The sequence below is a fragment of the Podarcis muralis genome, chromosome 3 (genome assembly GCF_964188315.1).
Source record: "Podarcis muralis chromosome 3, rPodMur119.hap1.1, whole genome shotgun sequence".
Lineage (NCBI taxonomy): Eukaryota > Metazoa > Chordata > Lepidosauria > Squamata > Lacertidae > Podarcis > Podarcis muralis.
Genome location: NC_135657.1, coordinates 11,748,887 through 11,764,245, shown reverse-complemented (window position 1 = coordinate 11,764,245; position 15,359 = coordinate 11,748,887). Strand labels below are relative to the sequence as shown.

Genomic DNA, 15,359 nt, shown 5'->3' with positions numbered 1-15,359 from the left:
TACAGTTGCTATTTCTAAACTAGTACTTCCATTGCTCAATATAGCCAAATTGACTGATGCTGTCCACATCTGATTTTACCCTTTGCTTTCTGCATTTTATTGCAAAGTTAAGTCTACAGCAACTCTTGTTTTCACACCAGTTGTATCTGTAGCCAAGTTCCCAAAGTTTCATACATGTCCTGTGGACTGTGGGAAATTTTTCTCCTGGCTTAAAGTGATGTAATGCTAAGAAAGCATGAAATAACATTGGCTCAAATTAATGGAAACGCTGCACTCTGTTCATCCCTATGCTGCCAAGAGATAACAGAGGGTGTCTGTGAGGAGGGATAGAAGGTCAACACACAGACTGAATGTAGTGCAAATCCGGGAATACTTACAAATATAGGTGTGGCCAAGTACAGCAAAATTAGGTAAAGGTAAACAAGAGTTTTCATGGCATCATATATTTTGTCTGATCATTATCCATTCTGAGAATCAAACTATTTCACTCAGAAAGTAATTCGCTCTCCTATCAAGGTCAAGGTCACATCCAGGTCAAGGTTATGGCCAACCTGGTGTGAGGACACAGATATACTGAGACAACTCCATGGCTGTCATGAGACCATGAAGTCCTGAACTGGTCCATATGGGACAGTTTCACTATGGATAATAAAGTTTCCCCTACACCACCATGGAAACATTTTCCAACATCAAATCTGAGACACCTGGCTTGAGAGCAGTACATGTGAAAAGGATCTAGGAGTCTTGGTTGACCACAAACTTGACATGAGCCAACAGTGTGACGCAGCAGCTAAAAAAGCCAATGCAATTCTGGGCTGCATCAATAGGAGTATAGCATCTAGATCAAGGGAAGTAATAGTGCCACTGTATTCTGCTCTGGTCAGACCTCACCTGGAGTACTGTGTCCAGTTCTGGGCACCACAGTTTAAGAAGGACACTGACAAACTGGAATGTGTCCAGAGGAGGGCAACCAAAATGGTCAAAGGCCTGGAAACGATGCCTTATGAGGAACGGCTAAGGGAGCTGGGCATGTTTAGCCTGGAGAAGAGGAGCTTAAGGGGTGATATGATAGCCATGTTCAAATATATAAAAGGATGTCATATAGAGGAGGGAGAAAGGTTGTTTTCTGCTGCTCCAGAGAAGCGGACACGGAGCAATGGATCCAAACTACAAGAAAGAAGATTCCACCTAAACATTAGGAAGAACTTCCTGACAGTAAGAGCAGTTCGACAGTGGAATTTGTTGCCAAGGAGTGTGGTGGAGTCTCCTTCTTTGGAGGTCTTTAAGCAGAGGCTTGACAACCATATGTCAGGAGTGCTCTGATGGTGTTTCCTGCTTGGCAGGGGGTTGGACTCGATGGCCCTTGTGGTCTATTCCAACTCTATGATTCTATTCTATAACCTCTGCCAGTTCAATAAGGGAGACTTAATGCGGCAGGGTGGATGGTATAGTAAAAACATCCCTGTTCTGGTCCTCTGGCCCAACAACGCAAACAATCCCTCAAATCCAGACACAGTAGGGATTGGTCTCCTGGTGAGATGGGGTTTCTATGCACAACTGCAACTTCCCTGCCCCATCCCTCTGACCTCAAATGGTGCTGCACTGAGCGTCCAGGTGAACATAACTGGGTGAGCTTAGGGCCACCAACTTCATCTATCCAGGTGTCAGTCATACATGCCAAGTTGGCTCCCTCACCCAGGATCAAATTGTGAATGGTTAATATTTTATTCTGAACAGACCTGGCATTTAGCAACACAGCACCAAGGCGGGGAGCTGGCTTACTAGCACCCCCAGATTCTGAAATACAGCGGGTGAAGCAGAAGGAGCCTGGGCTTTGATGTAACTAGCCCTCCTTCTCCTCCCTGTACAGTGGTACCTCGGGTTACTTATGCTTCAGGTTAAATACGCTTCAGGTTACAGACTCTGCTAACCCAGAAATAGTACCTCGGGTTAAGAACTTTGCTTCAGGATGAGAACAGAAATTGTGCTCTGGCGGAGTGACAGCAGCAGGAGGCCCCATTAGCTAAAGCGGTGCTTCAAGTTAAGAACAGTTTCAGGTTAAGAACGGACCTCCGGAATGAATTAAGTACTTAACCCGAGGTACCACTGCATACCTTTGTTCACCTCTGTATCACCTCCTAAACATATTACCACCCTGTGCCACCTCTACAAAATGACAGGAATACAGCAGAGGTTAATGTCAGGGGAACTCAAACTATGAGATACTTTTAAAATAAAAATATCAAATGTGACACACCTCAGCTCTCATCTAGGATAAAAACTCACCACTCCCCCAGTTTCCCACCCGAGAAAGGCAGAGTTTCATGCAGGATTGGACTCACACTCCATAGGAATGAAATTAATTTTCTCTAACACACATTACTCTCTAGACCACCTTCAGCCTCTTACCCTGAAAACAGTCTAGAGAAAAACACAACACTGCCCCAAAGGATAGAAATGAACAAACAATACCACACGTAAAACCCTGGCCAATAAAATTGATAAAAGGAGGCAGATTTTTGGTCCACACAGCTTCCCAAAGAAGTGTTCTCCTTTGGGGTGGCCCCTGCCAGCAGCGTAACTGGCTGCCTGCACCAGGCTTGGGCATACAGCACTTTATCGTGACTAGAACACACATGCAGCCAGTCTGAGTGAAGGTAATTGAAACCACAAACTGCATCATATCCTGTAGACACCCACCATTCCAAAATTTGATGATAAACAGAGTTAACACCTAAAAGCTACTCCTTCCATTGAAGCCTCTCAGCACAAGAAAAAAAATTCCTTGTTTAACCTCTCTATTCAACTCTCTCTTTTTCTCTCACAAACATCTCCCTAAGCCAACATCACTGCCACTGAATTTGGTCTTCCCACATCAAATCCATCACTCTGTAATAGAAATGAACCCCTTCCATGGGCACCAAACTAGGATTCTTAAGTAGTTGTCAGGAGCTAATGATTGAAAACTAGGTAGAAATGAAACCTTCTAGGGTGGAAAAAAGCAATGAAAATTATTTTAAAGGGGGAAAGTCTTGATAATTCACTGTGAAAAGCTTACATTGTCTCAACAGTATCCTGAAAGTAAGACTGGATACATACAATTATAATGCTGGCTTCCTCTCAAGATAAGAAGGTTCTGAATTTGCCACCATCATTATGTCAATCACTGCTAATAGCAGACTACAGCGCCAGTCATTATTCTCAACTGAGTGGCATGCTGACAGGAGGGCTGGTCAGAAGCTGGAGTATTCTGCTTTTGTTAACACATATTTTCTCCAATTCCACAAGGAACAGGATGGAACACATGACCAAGTAAAGGAAACAGATGTTTGTATGCTATTAGCTTTATATTGGCAGATGGAGTAAGCTGAAGAGAGCCAAAAGCTCTTTCAGAGATACTGATTCCCCCCCCCCCCCCCCTGCTGATAGACTCAGGAATCTATTAGATAGTAAATAACTGTTGGAGATAAGTGCTCAAAATGTCTATACCAACTCTGCAAAGAGATGTTTACTCCTCTGATGACATACAGAATTTCTTACAACAAAATTGGAAGTGGAACCTGAAAGAAGTGCACACTGTAGTAGCTGTTCAGATACATTCAGGAGCATATCCTGTGAAAAACAGTTATTGCAGAATGCCATAAGGAACTGCTCTCAACCTATTCCAAAGAGGCCTTAATATACTCACCTATCATCTGAACTCTGCTCATCATGCAAGAGGCGCTCCTTATTTAAACCTATCTTTTCAAGTTCATGTGTAAGCTTTTCTAAATCATTATTCATCTGCTGTGTCTTCAGTTTTTCATTCACCAAATCCTTTAAATAGATTTTTGAAAATGTGTTGAACGTATAATATTGCAATAATGCCATTTCTAGAGACTACAGCAGGAGACTCAGGCAATAGATTTTAAGGAAGTTGAAAGTGGCTTTAAGAGAGGTTTCCCTTTCAATGCTGAACACAAATATTTTTTATCTCAGTTGTCTTCCATTAATTTCCTTTTTTTAGGTTTTTGAAAATTCTACAAAAATATGCCAAATCAGTTTGCCAGATTTGAAATTAAAATGTAGATACATGCAATAAAGCTGTGATCCTTATTTCAAACCACCTTCAGCTCTCTGAAAAAACTATATTTTGTCTCCATCCTATTCACACTTACTGCATAAACTTCTAGTTAATCAGCAATTATATTCCAAAAACAAATATGAATTCATTTCAAAGGTTTGCCTCCTTTATTTTTGCTGGGTATTTTGTAGTTAATATATCCAATGCTGGCCTTGCCTTAGCAGAAAGAACTTTTGTTTAAATTGGAAAACTCACTCTTCTCCAATTCCCCAACGGTAGCCTCTTCTGTCCCAGTGGATTCCACATCCCTCAGAAGCAGCTTTGGGGAAGTGTTAGGTAGGTAGGAAAGATGAAGTGACCCAGTTTGCTTGGGCAGAAGCGTTTTCCCCTCACATTAAGCCACCATTGGATACAACCCACTAATTTTATATTAAGTTACTAAATCCAACAAGATAGTTCAAATGTTCAGTACATATGGTCCTGAATAATAGAGCCATCAAGTGTTATAACAATTGCTTTCATGCTAGCTCCTTTCATTGAAATTGTCTTTCTTTATTCATTTGCTTTTTATGGAGTATCCAGATTGTCAAATGGTTGTATTCTGGTACTGTCGCTGTTGTACTCCTGCTCTTTTTTGCAATGAAACACAATCACAGCACCAGCCTGTTCAGCGTGGACAGCCAAAGTGCCACCACAGCTTTTAAGAACTAGTGTGCCTTCAATGAAAAGCTTCCTTCTTGCAGTTTCTTCCTCATTATTTCTTCATTTCAGTTCGTATGCAGCTGGAGGACTAGTTATCAATTAGCCCTTAATTAGTCAGCTTCTGGTGCCTGTGTAAATTACTGGTTTCCTTTCACTGTTTCATAGCAAAATGGCTATCATTTCAGTATAAAAAGTAAAGTGGGGGAGAATTATAGGAAACCAGGCTTGTCACCATGGAGAAGAGAAGCTGATTAATTAAGGACACACTCATTACTGCAAGGAGGAAGCCAATAACTAATGTTGCAGGGGACCTGCTTATGAATAAATATTAGAAAAGGAGCAATGAGGAGGGCAAGTGCTAGATATTATACAGTCCACCTGTGCTACACAGAAACCATCATTTTAATTCTGCTTCCAAGGTAATAATTATTCCACAATGCCTCAAAAGTGCCAACAGGTCCCAGTGTGGAAGCAAAGGAAGTGCTGGCAACTGCTGCCTGCATTGCAGTGTGCGAGTCCATGATATTCACACAGCTCAAATGCAAACATTTCTGCTTTGCTCATAACACAGGGGGCACAAAAAGAAGTATGAACATCTTCTGTCACCATTTCTTCTTAATGTATGAGCAACTAAGAATCCACCAAGCTCATGAATATACAAATAAAACAAAAATACATTAAATTTGCATGAATTATTGCATGAAACTGACAGTTAGAATTTTCTGAATGTTACAGCTGCATTACCCTTTATAATTATAGTATATCATTCAGTAGGAAATATTACCTCCCGTAATGTGACAAGTGTTTTCTTGTCAATGGTGGCTCTTTTTACAAGCTCTTTATTTTCCTTTTCAATCTCTTTTAAACGAATAGAAGCTTCTTTACATATACCAATTTCCTTAACGAGTGACTTGTTCTCTTTTTCCAGATCACCAATTTTTACATTATTTTCTTCTAATGTGCTGTCCTTAATATCTGCTTGTTGTCGAAGCCTCTTGTTCTCTTTTTCCAGCTGTTTCTTATCTTTTTCTAGCTGAGAGGTCTCTTGTTCCAAAAGCTTGTTCTCTTTTTCTAATTTTTCTAAGCGTTTACTAGAGATTTTGAGTTCTTCCAGGTTTTTTTGTAAGGTTTGATTTTCCGTCTCTAGATCCTGTAGTTCACTTTCTAGATGCTGAATCTTTTTGTTGGTGTTTTCTAGGGCTTTCTGCAGTCTTTGGTTTTCTGTATCCAAACCCTGATAACTTACTTCTAAGCGTTCGGTCTTCTTAAAAGAAGTTTTCATAAGATCCAGGCTCTTTTGAAGCTGTCCTTTCTCACTTTCCAGTTCTTTATTTTCTAGCTCTAACTGAGCCATCTTGATATTTGTACTTTTCAAAGTTTCAACTGTTCTTCTGAGCTCTAAATTCTCTTCATCAAGTTGTGTGTTCTCTTTCTCTAATGACTCTAATTGAAAGCTGAGATTTTTAAGACTATCTAGAGCCTTTTTCAGCTTTCTGTTTTCAGTGTCTAGACTTGAGTTCTCTTGTTCTAAGGAATCTATTTTTTCACATGTAATCTTTAAGTTGGTAATCTTTTTCTGTAATAGTTCGTTTTCTTTTTCAAGATGTTGAACTTCTTTCTCCAGTTCATCTGCTCTTTCTCCCTTCTCTTTATAATGCTCTAACTCTTTCTTCAGTTGCTTCTTTTCAAATTCTATCTTATTTAATTTACTGCTTGTCTCTTTAATAGATTCATGGAGAATTTTATTTTCCTTTTCAATATCTTTCACTCTTGCTTCAGCACTGATTTGTGAACGCTGTCTGAGGGAAGCCACTGTTCGATTCAAATGCTCATTCTCTTGTTCCAGGATTTTAATCTAAGTAATTGAAATGAAAGTTTATTTTTATTTTTTTACAATAATGTTTATTGAGTTTCATACAAATATAACACATACTATAAAACTGAAACAAATAAAAAAACCACATAAAACAAATAAAGCGAATAAAAACAGATATAACAACAAACACAAACAATACAAATTGATTAATTAATTAAACTTCCAACCTCATGAACATATTGCTTGACTTCCTCTAGACCCTCCCATCTGAATTTCCTTGTAACTGAATGTAGCAGTTTTCCAATATCATTATTCAAAAACAATATTCCAATTTTAGTCAAATTTCTTAACTTTTCTTAACATTCTAAATCTCATTTATTTAATTAACTCCTAATTTAATCCTAGGCCTATTTAGTACTTTCAGATAACTTCTAATTGAAATGAAAGTTTAAACCAGGCTAAAAAGATTTTACATTAACAAAATTAGTTACAAAAAATATTTCAAGCATTAAAGAACACAAAAGTATTAAGTCAGTTTGAATCTTTGGTATGCTGTGAAGCAATCACAGAACTGCCTCACCTACAAACCTATTAAACCTAGATCTCATCCTATTTTGGGTCATTGGAGAGCAAGATGCTCTAGAATCTCACGGGGTTCTTCTTTAAGAATTCTGTCTGCTACACCAACATATGGGGTTTCATTTAACAGTACTGACTGAGGATGGAAGGCAAACATTTAGGTACCTGGACTTCTTTGAGCTCAAGATTATGAATGGTTGTATGACCCAAAGAACTAAAGTAGAATTGGAAAGGTTTTGCCAAGGAGGAAGGCCTTAGTTAAGCACTTAAACTGCAAAGCCTCTCCTCCTTGCAGAGGGGAGAAGTTGTGAGCGGGAGCTGTTTCCCCCCTTGGCAGGGGGTGTTTTGGCCCCTGCCCAACCATCCCGGCTGCCGCACCACGCCCCCGGGTAGCCAACGAACCAGGTGGAGGCTTGTGGGCAGGGTTTCGTCGCTCAAACGCGGCTGCAGCAGCGGCAGCGCTTCCTGTCCATTGTGCTGCTACCCCATGGCACGACCCCCGGTGACATCAGGGGGAGCTTTCAGTTGTATTTGCATCAACAGGCTCCTCCCACTGGTGGTTAACCCTTGATAGACTCACCCCTCCCTGAGGGGGTGGAGTCACTCGCTGTGGTTTATCCAACGCCTAAGCCAATACCTCTCACATGCTGTAATCAATAAAGTTGTGGCCTTTTTTAGCCCATTAACCTTATATACCGTGTCCATGTGTCTTTCTTATCTTAAAGCGGGTGACGGATCCTTGAATCACAATTCCAATTCTATTTAACTCAGTAAGTCACAATGAATTCAACTAGACTTACCGTATTTTTCCCGTGTATAAGATGCCACCATGTACAACACGCCCCTATTTTGGGGGGCTCCAAATTAAGAACACACCCCTCAGCACTACCCGTGTATAAGATGAGCCCAATTTTAAACCTAATTTTTTGGTAAAAAAAAATCCCTAGTCTTATACACAGAAAAATACAGAACTTTGGGGTAAACAGGGTTGTAGCCAACTAAGTTTTGCTCAGAATAGAGCCACTGAAATTAAGGACCGTAAATTAAAAGAGCTTATTAATGTCACTGTAGCTACTCCAAGTACGATTAGCATTGGAGACAATCCATTGTTAGGATTGCAATGTTAGAAAACACTAGGACTGAAAGAAACGCAGTACAGACAATTACTAAAGCACGAAGCTTCTCTGCCTGCTTAGATACTAGTGAAAAACATGGACATAGTCCACCCACAAGGCATTCTGACAAAGTGGAGAAATAGAAAAAGGCAAATAACATCTTTGAAAAAACATGGAAATGGTAGCCGGAAAAATTGACCATGATTACCATATCCTATAATATAACATATACAATTATTTTAAAATGTCAGTCTTGACCATCTAAAGAAAGTTATGGTTGACAAGCAGAAATCTTTGTCATTTTACCTGTCTCTCCGAGTTTTCTCTTAGAGTCTCAATAGTCTTTTCAAGTTGGGCTTTCTCTTTCATTAGATCTTTGCTAAGATTCTGACTATTCTGAAGACCTTGTTTCTCTTCAGAAAGTTCCTTCTCAAGTCCTTCCAGCTAGAGAGAGAAAAACAAAATAAAATTGATAAAATTTCACATTACAGTGTATAAGATATGCCGAAAGTTTTTAGCTATTATTTGTTTCTTAAGTCTGTATTCCCCAAAATGAAATTTTCCTATAAGAGAAATTAAAGACCAAGGACAACATACAGAAGTGTCCAGAATATCTGGTTTTTCAATACCTTTATTTCTGAAAAATTATGTAGCTTCTATTGAAAATATTGTTCTGCACAAGAATTTATACTGTATTTTGTAAAAGAGTGTTAAAATACATTGAACATCTTGTGGATTAAAACAGTTATTTGTATTAGAATCAAAAACACTTTAAATATAATAATAAATCATTATTTTGATAGCGATAAACTGCAGCAAGCCTTGGGCTTCTACATTCTCCTCCACCAGTGTGGCTGTGAAGTGTAGATCAGCAGCTTTCACATCTGTTTTTTGATTAGCCAGAGTTTAGCATTACATCCCAGCTCTACTGTAGGTTAATCTTAACTACAATTTGTTGAAACAAGTCAGATTCATAACTGAAGGATTGAAGGTGGCTTGTTTCAACTAAACCATTGTTAGGATTAATCATTCTTTGTTGGGTATAGAAGAAACAGGCAACTGCAGTTAATAAAAAATGGAAGGCTCCTGGTCTGCTGATTAGCACTGATAACCAGCCCCTTTTATGGTATTTGCAGGTGTGCTTTGATTCCAAACTGTGCCTTCAAAAGTGGTTGCTGTTTAGAAGCCTGGTTTGCCAAGGGAAACTTAAGAGTGTGTGTAACCCACCAAAACATTAATATACAGTTACAGCAAAATATACCGTATTTTTTGCTCTATAAGACGCACCAGACCACAAGACGCACCGAGTTTTTGGAGGAGGAAAACAAATATTCTGAATCTCAGAAGCCAGAACAGCAAGAGGGATCGCTGCACAGTGAAAGCAGCAATCCCTCTTGCTGTTCTGGCTTCTGGGATAGCTGTGCAGCCTGCATTCGCTCCATAAGACAGACGCACACACATTTCCCCTTACTTTTTAGGAGGGAAAAAGTGAGTCTTATAGAGAAAAAAATGCGGTACCTCGATGAAATATTTCTAGGTAGCATAACACCACAAAATTTAAAAAGATGGGTTTAGAACAAAGCAGAATTTTTGTTTTCTTTATTATGTATCAAAAGGCATTTGTCAATTGTGTTTCTTCATATTTTTTCTGTCCTGTTCCAATTTTGAGAAAAGTTACCTGAAACAGGGCAGAAAAGTTCTAACTAATAAATAGGCCACATATTTAATATATATAATTTTGAAAAAGTATACCAAAAAAAAGTAAGCCATTTACAGCTGCTTTATTTCAGAAAATGCTTGTCAAACTAATCAGTAAATCCTCTGGCTAAACATACACAGATAATATTAAACAAAACATTTGTTTAAAATGAGACTTAAGACAGGGAACCTACAATGAAGTTCATGATAGAAAGCTTACAGAAACTTTAACAGTCTAAGATGTTTTTAGAAACTCCATTTTTGAATTATTTGCTGGGATTTACCTTCTTCCTATTTTAAAAATACAATAAAAATGGTACCTTTTTACTTAGTCTTTGGTTTTCCTTTTCCATTTTCAGCATTTTTGAACTGCTGCCTTCAGCAGATCCCACTGCATTTTGCAACTCTTCCACAGTCTTTAGCAAACTTTGGTTTTCCATTTCTAGTTTCAGTAACCTACTTGATGTCAGTTCATTCACTTCATGACCAAGTGACTTTCGTGGCGCTGTGGGTTTGTTTAAAAAAAAATGGCAATGACTTAAGTTTCCCATCCATTATCTGTATATATTTCTTATATGCAATTGACACTGCACCCTTGGAACCATGTTGAAGCGAACCAAACCACTCCCTATTTGATCGTGCTGCTGCCACACACCGCTGAAGACATAATATCCCATAAGACTAAGCCATAATTTAATGATCATTTGTCTACTGTCAACAAAACATGATGTGACATAATGGTGTGTTGCTGGCTTACACACTTTTGTGTGTTTTAACTCTGGCTTGGAGTTACATGTGAATCCAACCAGCAACCTTCCTTAAACTACAGTGGTACCTCAGTTTAAGTACTTAGTTCATTCCGGAGGTCTGTTCTTAACCTGAAACTGTTCTTAACCTGAAGCACCACTTTAGCTAATGGGGCCTCCTGCTGCTGTTGTGCCGCCGCTGCACGATTTCTGTTCTCATCCTGAAGCAAAGTTCTTAACCTGAGGTACTATTTCTGGGTTAGCGGAGTCTGTAACCTGAAGCGTATGGTTCACCTATTGTTGAGCCATATTACTTTGTTCACATGGCTACATCTTTGGGCCCATCCAAGGAGAACTGTTTACAGAATATCTGTTTACAGCATGTGGAGTATTTGCAATGTTCAGCTGCCTATTTCCCATATAAACAGAAAAAAATAAGAAAATGCAGAATTAAATCTTCATCTACCTTCAGAAAGTTCGGATGATCTGTTTATTTGTTCAAGTTCCCAGCCCAAATGCAGTGATTCATCCATACTTTGCTTCTGAGCCATTTCAAGTGTCATATTTTCCTCCATAAGTTCCTCAATTTTCTTCCGGTCCATATCACGTTCCTTAAACATTGTTTATATGGGGGAAAAACTCTTTAAAAGTTCTTCTCAAAGTGCACAAACCTATTTCAGTAACAAAAATTTTGCAAAATGCTACTGACTTAATCTTTTTATGTTAAAGGATCTTGATCTAGTGTTAGCATTGGGGAAAAAACTTATTTAAACTTATGCCGGTAGAGTGTCCATAATCACTCCCTGCCCCCCCCCCAACATTCTGCCCCCTGAAAATGGTCGCCCCCTGAATATACAATCTTATTATCAGATGTTAAAGATTATGATGCTATGCTATCCTATCCTTGAAAACATAATTTTTAAAAATCAACCATTATTTTTTTTAATGAATGTTATAGCAATACAGTGTTACCAAAATCATTCTATATCAAACATCCTTGTTTCTTAAGAAAAAAGCAAGCAAGCAAACAAACAAACAAATAAATAATAAAAAATAAATAAAACCGGTTGATTTTTTTTAAAAAAAATCAAGCACAACATAGTATCATTAATAACTTTTTAAATTGTTTTAGTAAAGATGAGGTTAGTAGAATGGCGATATTTAAGTGGAAGAGCACAAACTTTGCATACAAAAGGTCCCAGGTTCAATCCCTGAAATCTCAAGGCTGGAAATCCTCTTGTCCAAAACTCTGGAGAGTACTAAGCTAGATAAACCAAGTGCCTGATTCAATATAAAGCCAACATTCTGTGTTTGTTAACAAACTATGGCTTAGCAGATTCATAGAGTGACATTCAATGTCACGTGAGCAGGCTTTTGCTCATGCAGCAGGAGTCCAGAGTTAGGGGACTCTCCAGAGCAGATCTGGAACACACAGGTAGGAAGTCCCACTAAGCAAATAGGCAAAAATCACTGGATGTCACCTATAATAATTAATCCTGCATAATTCTGTTTTTAAAACCTACACATCTGATGCCTCATGTTGTATGCTCACCGTTTCCATATCATGAAGTTTTGCCTTTAACTGCAGGTTTTCCTTTTCCAGTTCGTGCAGTTTATCAGAACGGGCTCGGGTTCCCTCCAACTGATCTTCCAACATTGTCTTTGTTTCTAGCAGTACTTGATTATCTTCTTTTAGCTCCTACAATAATCCGAAAGAAAACTGAAGCTGAGGATCACTGTGTCAAAGAACATAAAAATGGCATGAACTGAACAAAAGTGATCATTTGCTGAATTAAGCTTTTAACAGAGTTGTGTCACACACACAAAGGTTTGATGAAGTTACTGTTAGGATTCATTCCCAGTGTTGCAGTCATGGGATTGTTTTTATCACATGACGGGGTATGTTTTCATTCCACATTGTGGGAAGCGACAGAGACAGGACGTTTTTATTACTGTGTTTCCATGATGTAGGATTTTTGTCCTTTCTCTTCACTGTCTGATGCTGAAGAGGAAGGAGCTGAGTTACGATGCTCCAAGTGTGTATATGTAAATAAATGTAGTTTAGCCAAAAAGCTGCACAACTGAGTCGGAACGCTGACTGCCTATGCTGATCCTGAAGTGTGCTGATGCCTCTTGTTATCAGTCGCTGTGATGTTCGGGTTGGAGAAGCATTTGAATCTCCTAAATGAACGACCAGGAGGGAGAGAACATGCCAGTCGGGCATGTGTCTCTGTTGGACTCCTACTCGTGTGTAGGACCTCCTGACAGTTACAGCTACATCATTCTGGCCCCTGAGCTAAAATCGTATTAATATTCAGAATCCACTTTGGAAGTCACAGAAGCAGATTATTCTAAATTCAAACACCAAGTCCTCTGCTTGAGGCATTATTAGGGTCCAGGGATTGTACACTCATGGGGGTGGTAGATGGTTGATGGAGAGACTCTGTGTATGTTGGTCTCCCAGGGTGAGAGGCTGGGAGGAGAAAGGAAAGATCCTAGGTGAGAGCTGGGAGGAGATGTTACATTCTTTGGACAGTAAGGGTTACAACTCTCTTTAAGAGAAGATTCCAATTCTATATGTACTTTTTATACCTGTATGTCATGGAATAGCTGGAGGCAGAGGAATGGTGGGAGGCACCGACTGGGGAACCCCTGAGGGAAGGAGGCTTAGAGCCCAGGGATTGGTGGTGGGCATACAATGAGAAGTCAAAAGGAGAAACCCAGAAGGAGGTGGTGTTGGGAGTTCAAGAGGTAACAGGCTTTAATGAGCAGGGCAAGTCTGTGGCAGAGAGAAGTCCAGAATCAGAAGCAGAGGCAGAAGCAGGAAAGGAGGGCCAAGAGGCAGAGACAAGTCAGCCAGTGAAAAAGCAATGGTTTCTCCCCGCCTTGCTGCAACAGACTCCCCTCCCTCCTGGTCTTCCAGGTCCAGCAGAGGTATGAAGCAGGAGGAGCACAGATAGGCACGGTGGCGTAGTCTCAGGTGCTTGGGAAGGACCTGGGGAGAGGAGGAGGCTTAGGCAGCTGTGGGAAGGCGGGGACCTCCAGTCTCCATAATTGCCTCATAGGGGCAATACCCACCAAAGCATTGTTGTGCACATTAGGCCTGGCACTCCTGAGCAGGTCCTGTTTTTCTAGTAAAGAGTTAACTTCACTTACATCATATGATTTATGGCTGATTTGCTCCTGACCCTGTTTTTGATTTTCCCCCTACATTTCTATGTCTTATTGTATTATGAAAAATGGTAATAACAATCTTAAAAATAAATAAATCCAAACACCAAAATCCCAACAGTAAAAACAAACAAACAAACCTCCAGTACAGAAGGGTAGGATTAAGTGACTGACGTGCACAAGTTTTGTGTGCTTGTATACAACCCCTAGTATGAAACTGCTTTGCTCCCGAGTCACACAAGCAGGGAAAGAAACTAGGAAGTTGCAGTTAGTCACAGCTTTCCATTACGTGAAAACCAGGACTTAAAAACAACCAGATTCAGAAGCTACTAATGAATAAAACCTTTAATTTTTAATGTTTGAATTTCAAGTCACCTCTACTCTAGCCTTGTAGAATTCAATATCGTGTAGCCTCTCCTTATACCGACTGACTTCACTTTCAAGCTTGTCAACCCTGATTGCCTTCTCTCTGAGAGCATCAAGTTCATCACGGTACACCCTGGCAGAACGGGCATCTGAAAGCAAATTCATATTCTAGCAAACGAAAGAAACATATTTAATTATTAATGATTTTGTAGAAGAAAACATTGACATCACAGATCTGCAGTGAGCAACACTGAGTTTTCATGCAAGATGGCAAAATTAAAGCTTGGAGAAAGACACTAAGCTATTCAAAATACTAAAGGCAATGAGAAGCAAAACACAAAATGCATTCAGATCCACGTACGAAATCTGCATGCGTTGCATGCAATTCAATCCTATGCAAGTTTACATGGACATAAGCATGACTTCAATGAGGTTTGCTTCAAAGTAATTGTGGGGAAAACTGAAGCCCCAATATATTATTAATCTCATTATTTAGCTGGAAATTCGCCTTCTCACTGAAATTTTGAAACAATTACTGTAACACGATTGCTACTTTTACCGAAAAGGTGGGAATCAAATAATTATCTTAATCCCAGGATAACTATGTTATTTCTTATATGTATATAAAAGTGTTGAGGCAATTTCAATGCTGTAATGTTCCTCTTCAAAGGAATTATTCCCTTGAGGAGACTGAGTTGTCCAATGACCAGTTTCACAAACATGCTCTGCTTGCTTTAAACTCAATTAAACTGTAGGAATCAAGTTATGTTTGATGACTTGTCATTAAAACCTGATGAAATCAATAACAACTCATTATAAAAGTAATGCCAATTGTTTTTTCTACATGTCAGTTTTATTCTTCCATGTTTTTGGAAACACTTTTCAATACACGTTTCATATAATTTATAATATCATATTGGCCAAACATTTGAATGAACCTCAAGTAGAACAGGAAAATACTACATCCAAAAAAACCAAAATATGGACTTGAGGCAGAACGCAGAGCTCCTTAGCACAAAAACCTATTTAATTCAGGGTCCTAGCTTGGAGCATGACAACACATGTAATTAATTAAACTGATAAACTATACTTAATCTAAGCAC

General features: G+C 39.2%; 1 protein-coding gene across 7 annotated transcripts in view; it reads right to left on the bottom strand.

Moving 5' to 3' along the window:
- The window catches only part of CCDC88A (coiled-coil and HOOK domain protein 88A), an 80,104-nt gene that overhangs the window by 31,750 nt on the left and 32,995 nt on the right, over window positions 1-15,359 (bottom strand). For all 7 annotated transcript variants that reach the window (XM_028725114.2, XM_077925430.1, XM_077925431.1 and 4 more), the window contains exons 10-16: window positions 14,266-14,424; window positions 12,272-12,418; window positions 11,186-11,330; window positions 10,294-10,478; window positions 8,582-8,719; window positions 5,550-6,620; window positions 3,689-3,816 (exon numbers count right to left, since the gene is read on the bottom strand). In XM_028725114.2, the coding sequence (XP_028580947.2) occupies window positions 3,689-3,816; window positions 5,550-6,620; window positions 8,582-8,719; window positions 10,294-10,478; window positions 11,186-11,330; window positions 12,272-12,418; window positions 14,266-14,424 (1,973 nt within the window). The remainder of the gene's footprint in view (window positions 1-3,688; window positions 3,817-5,549; window positions 6,621-8,581; window positions 8,720-10,293; window positions 10,479-11,185; window positions 11,331-12,271; window positions 12,419-14,265; window positions 14,425-15,359) is intronic.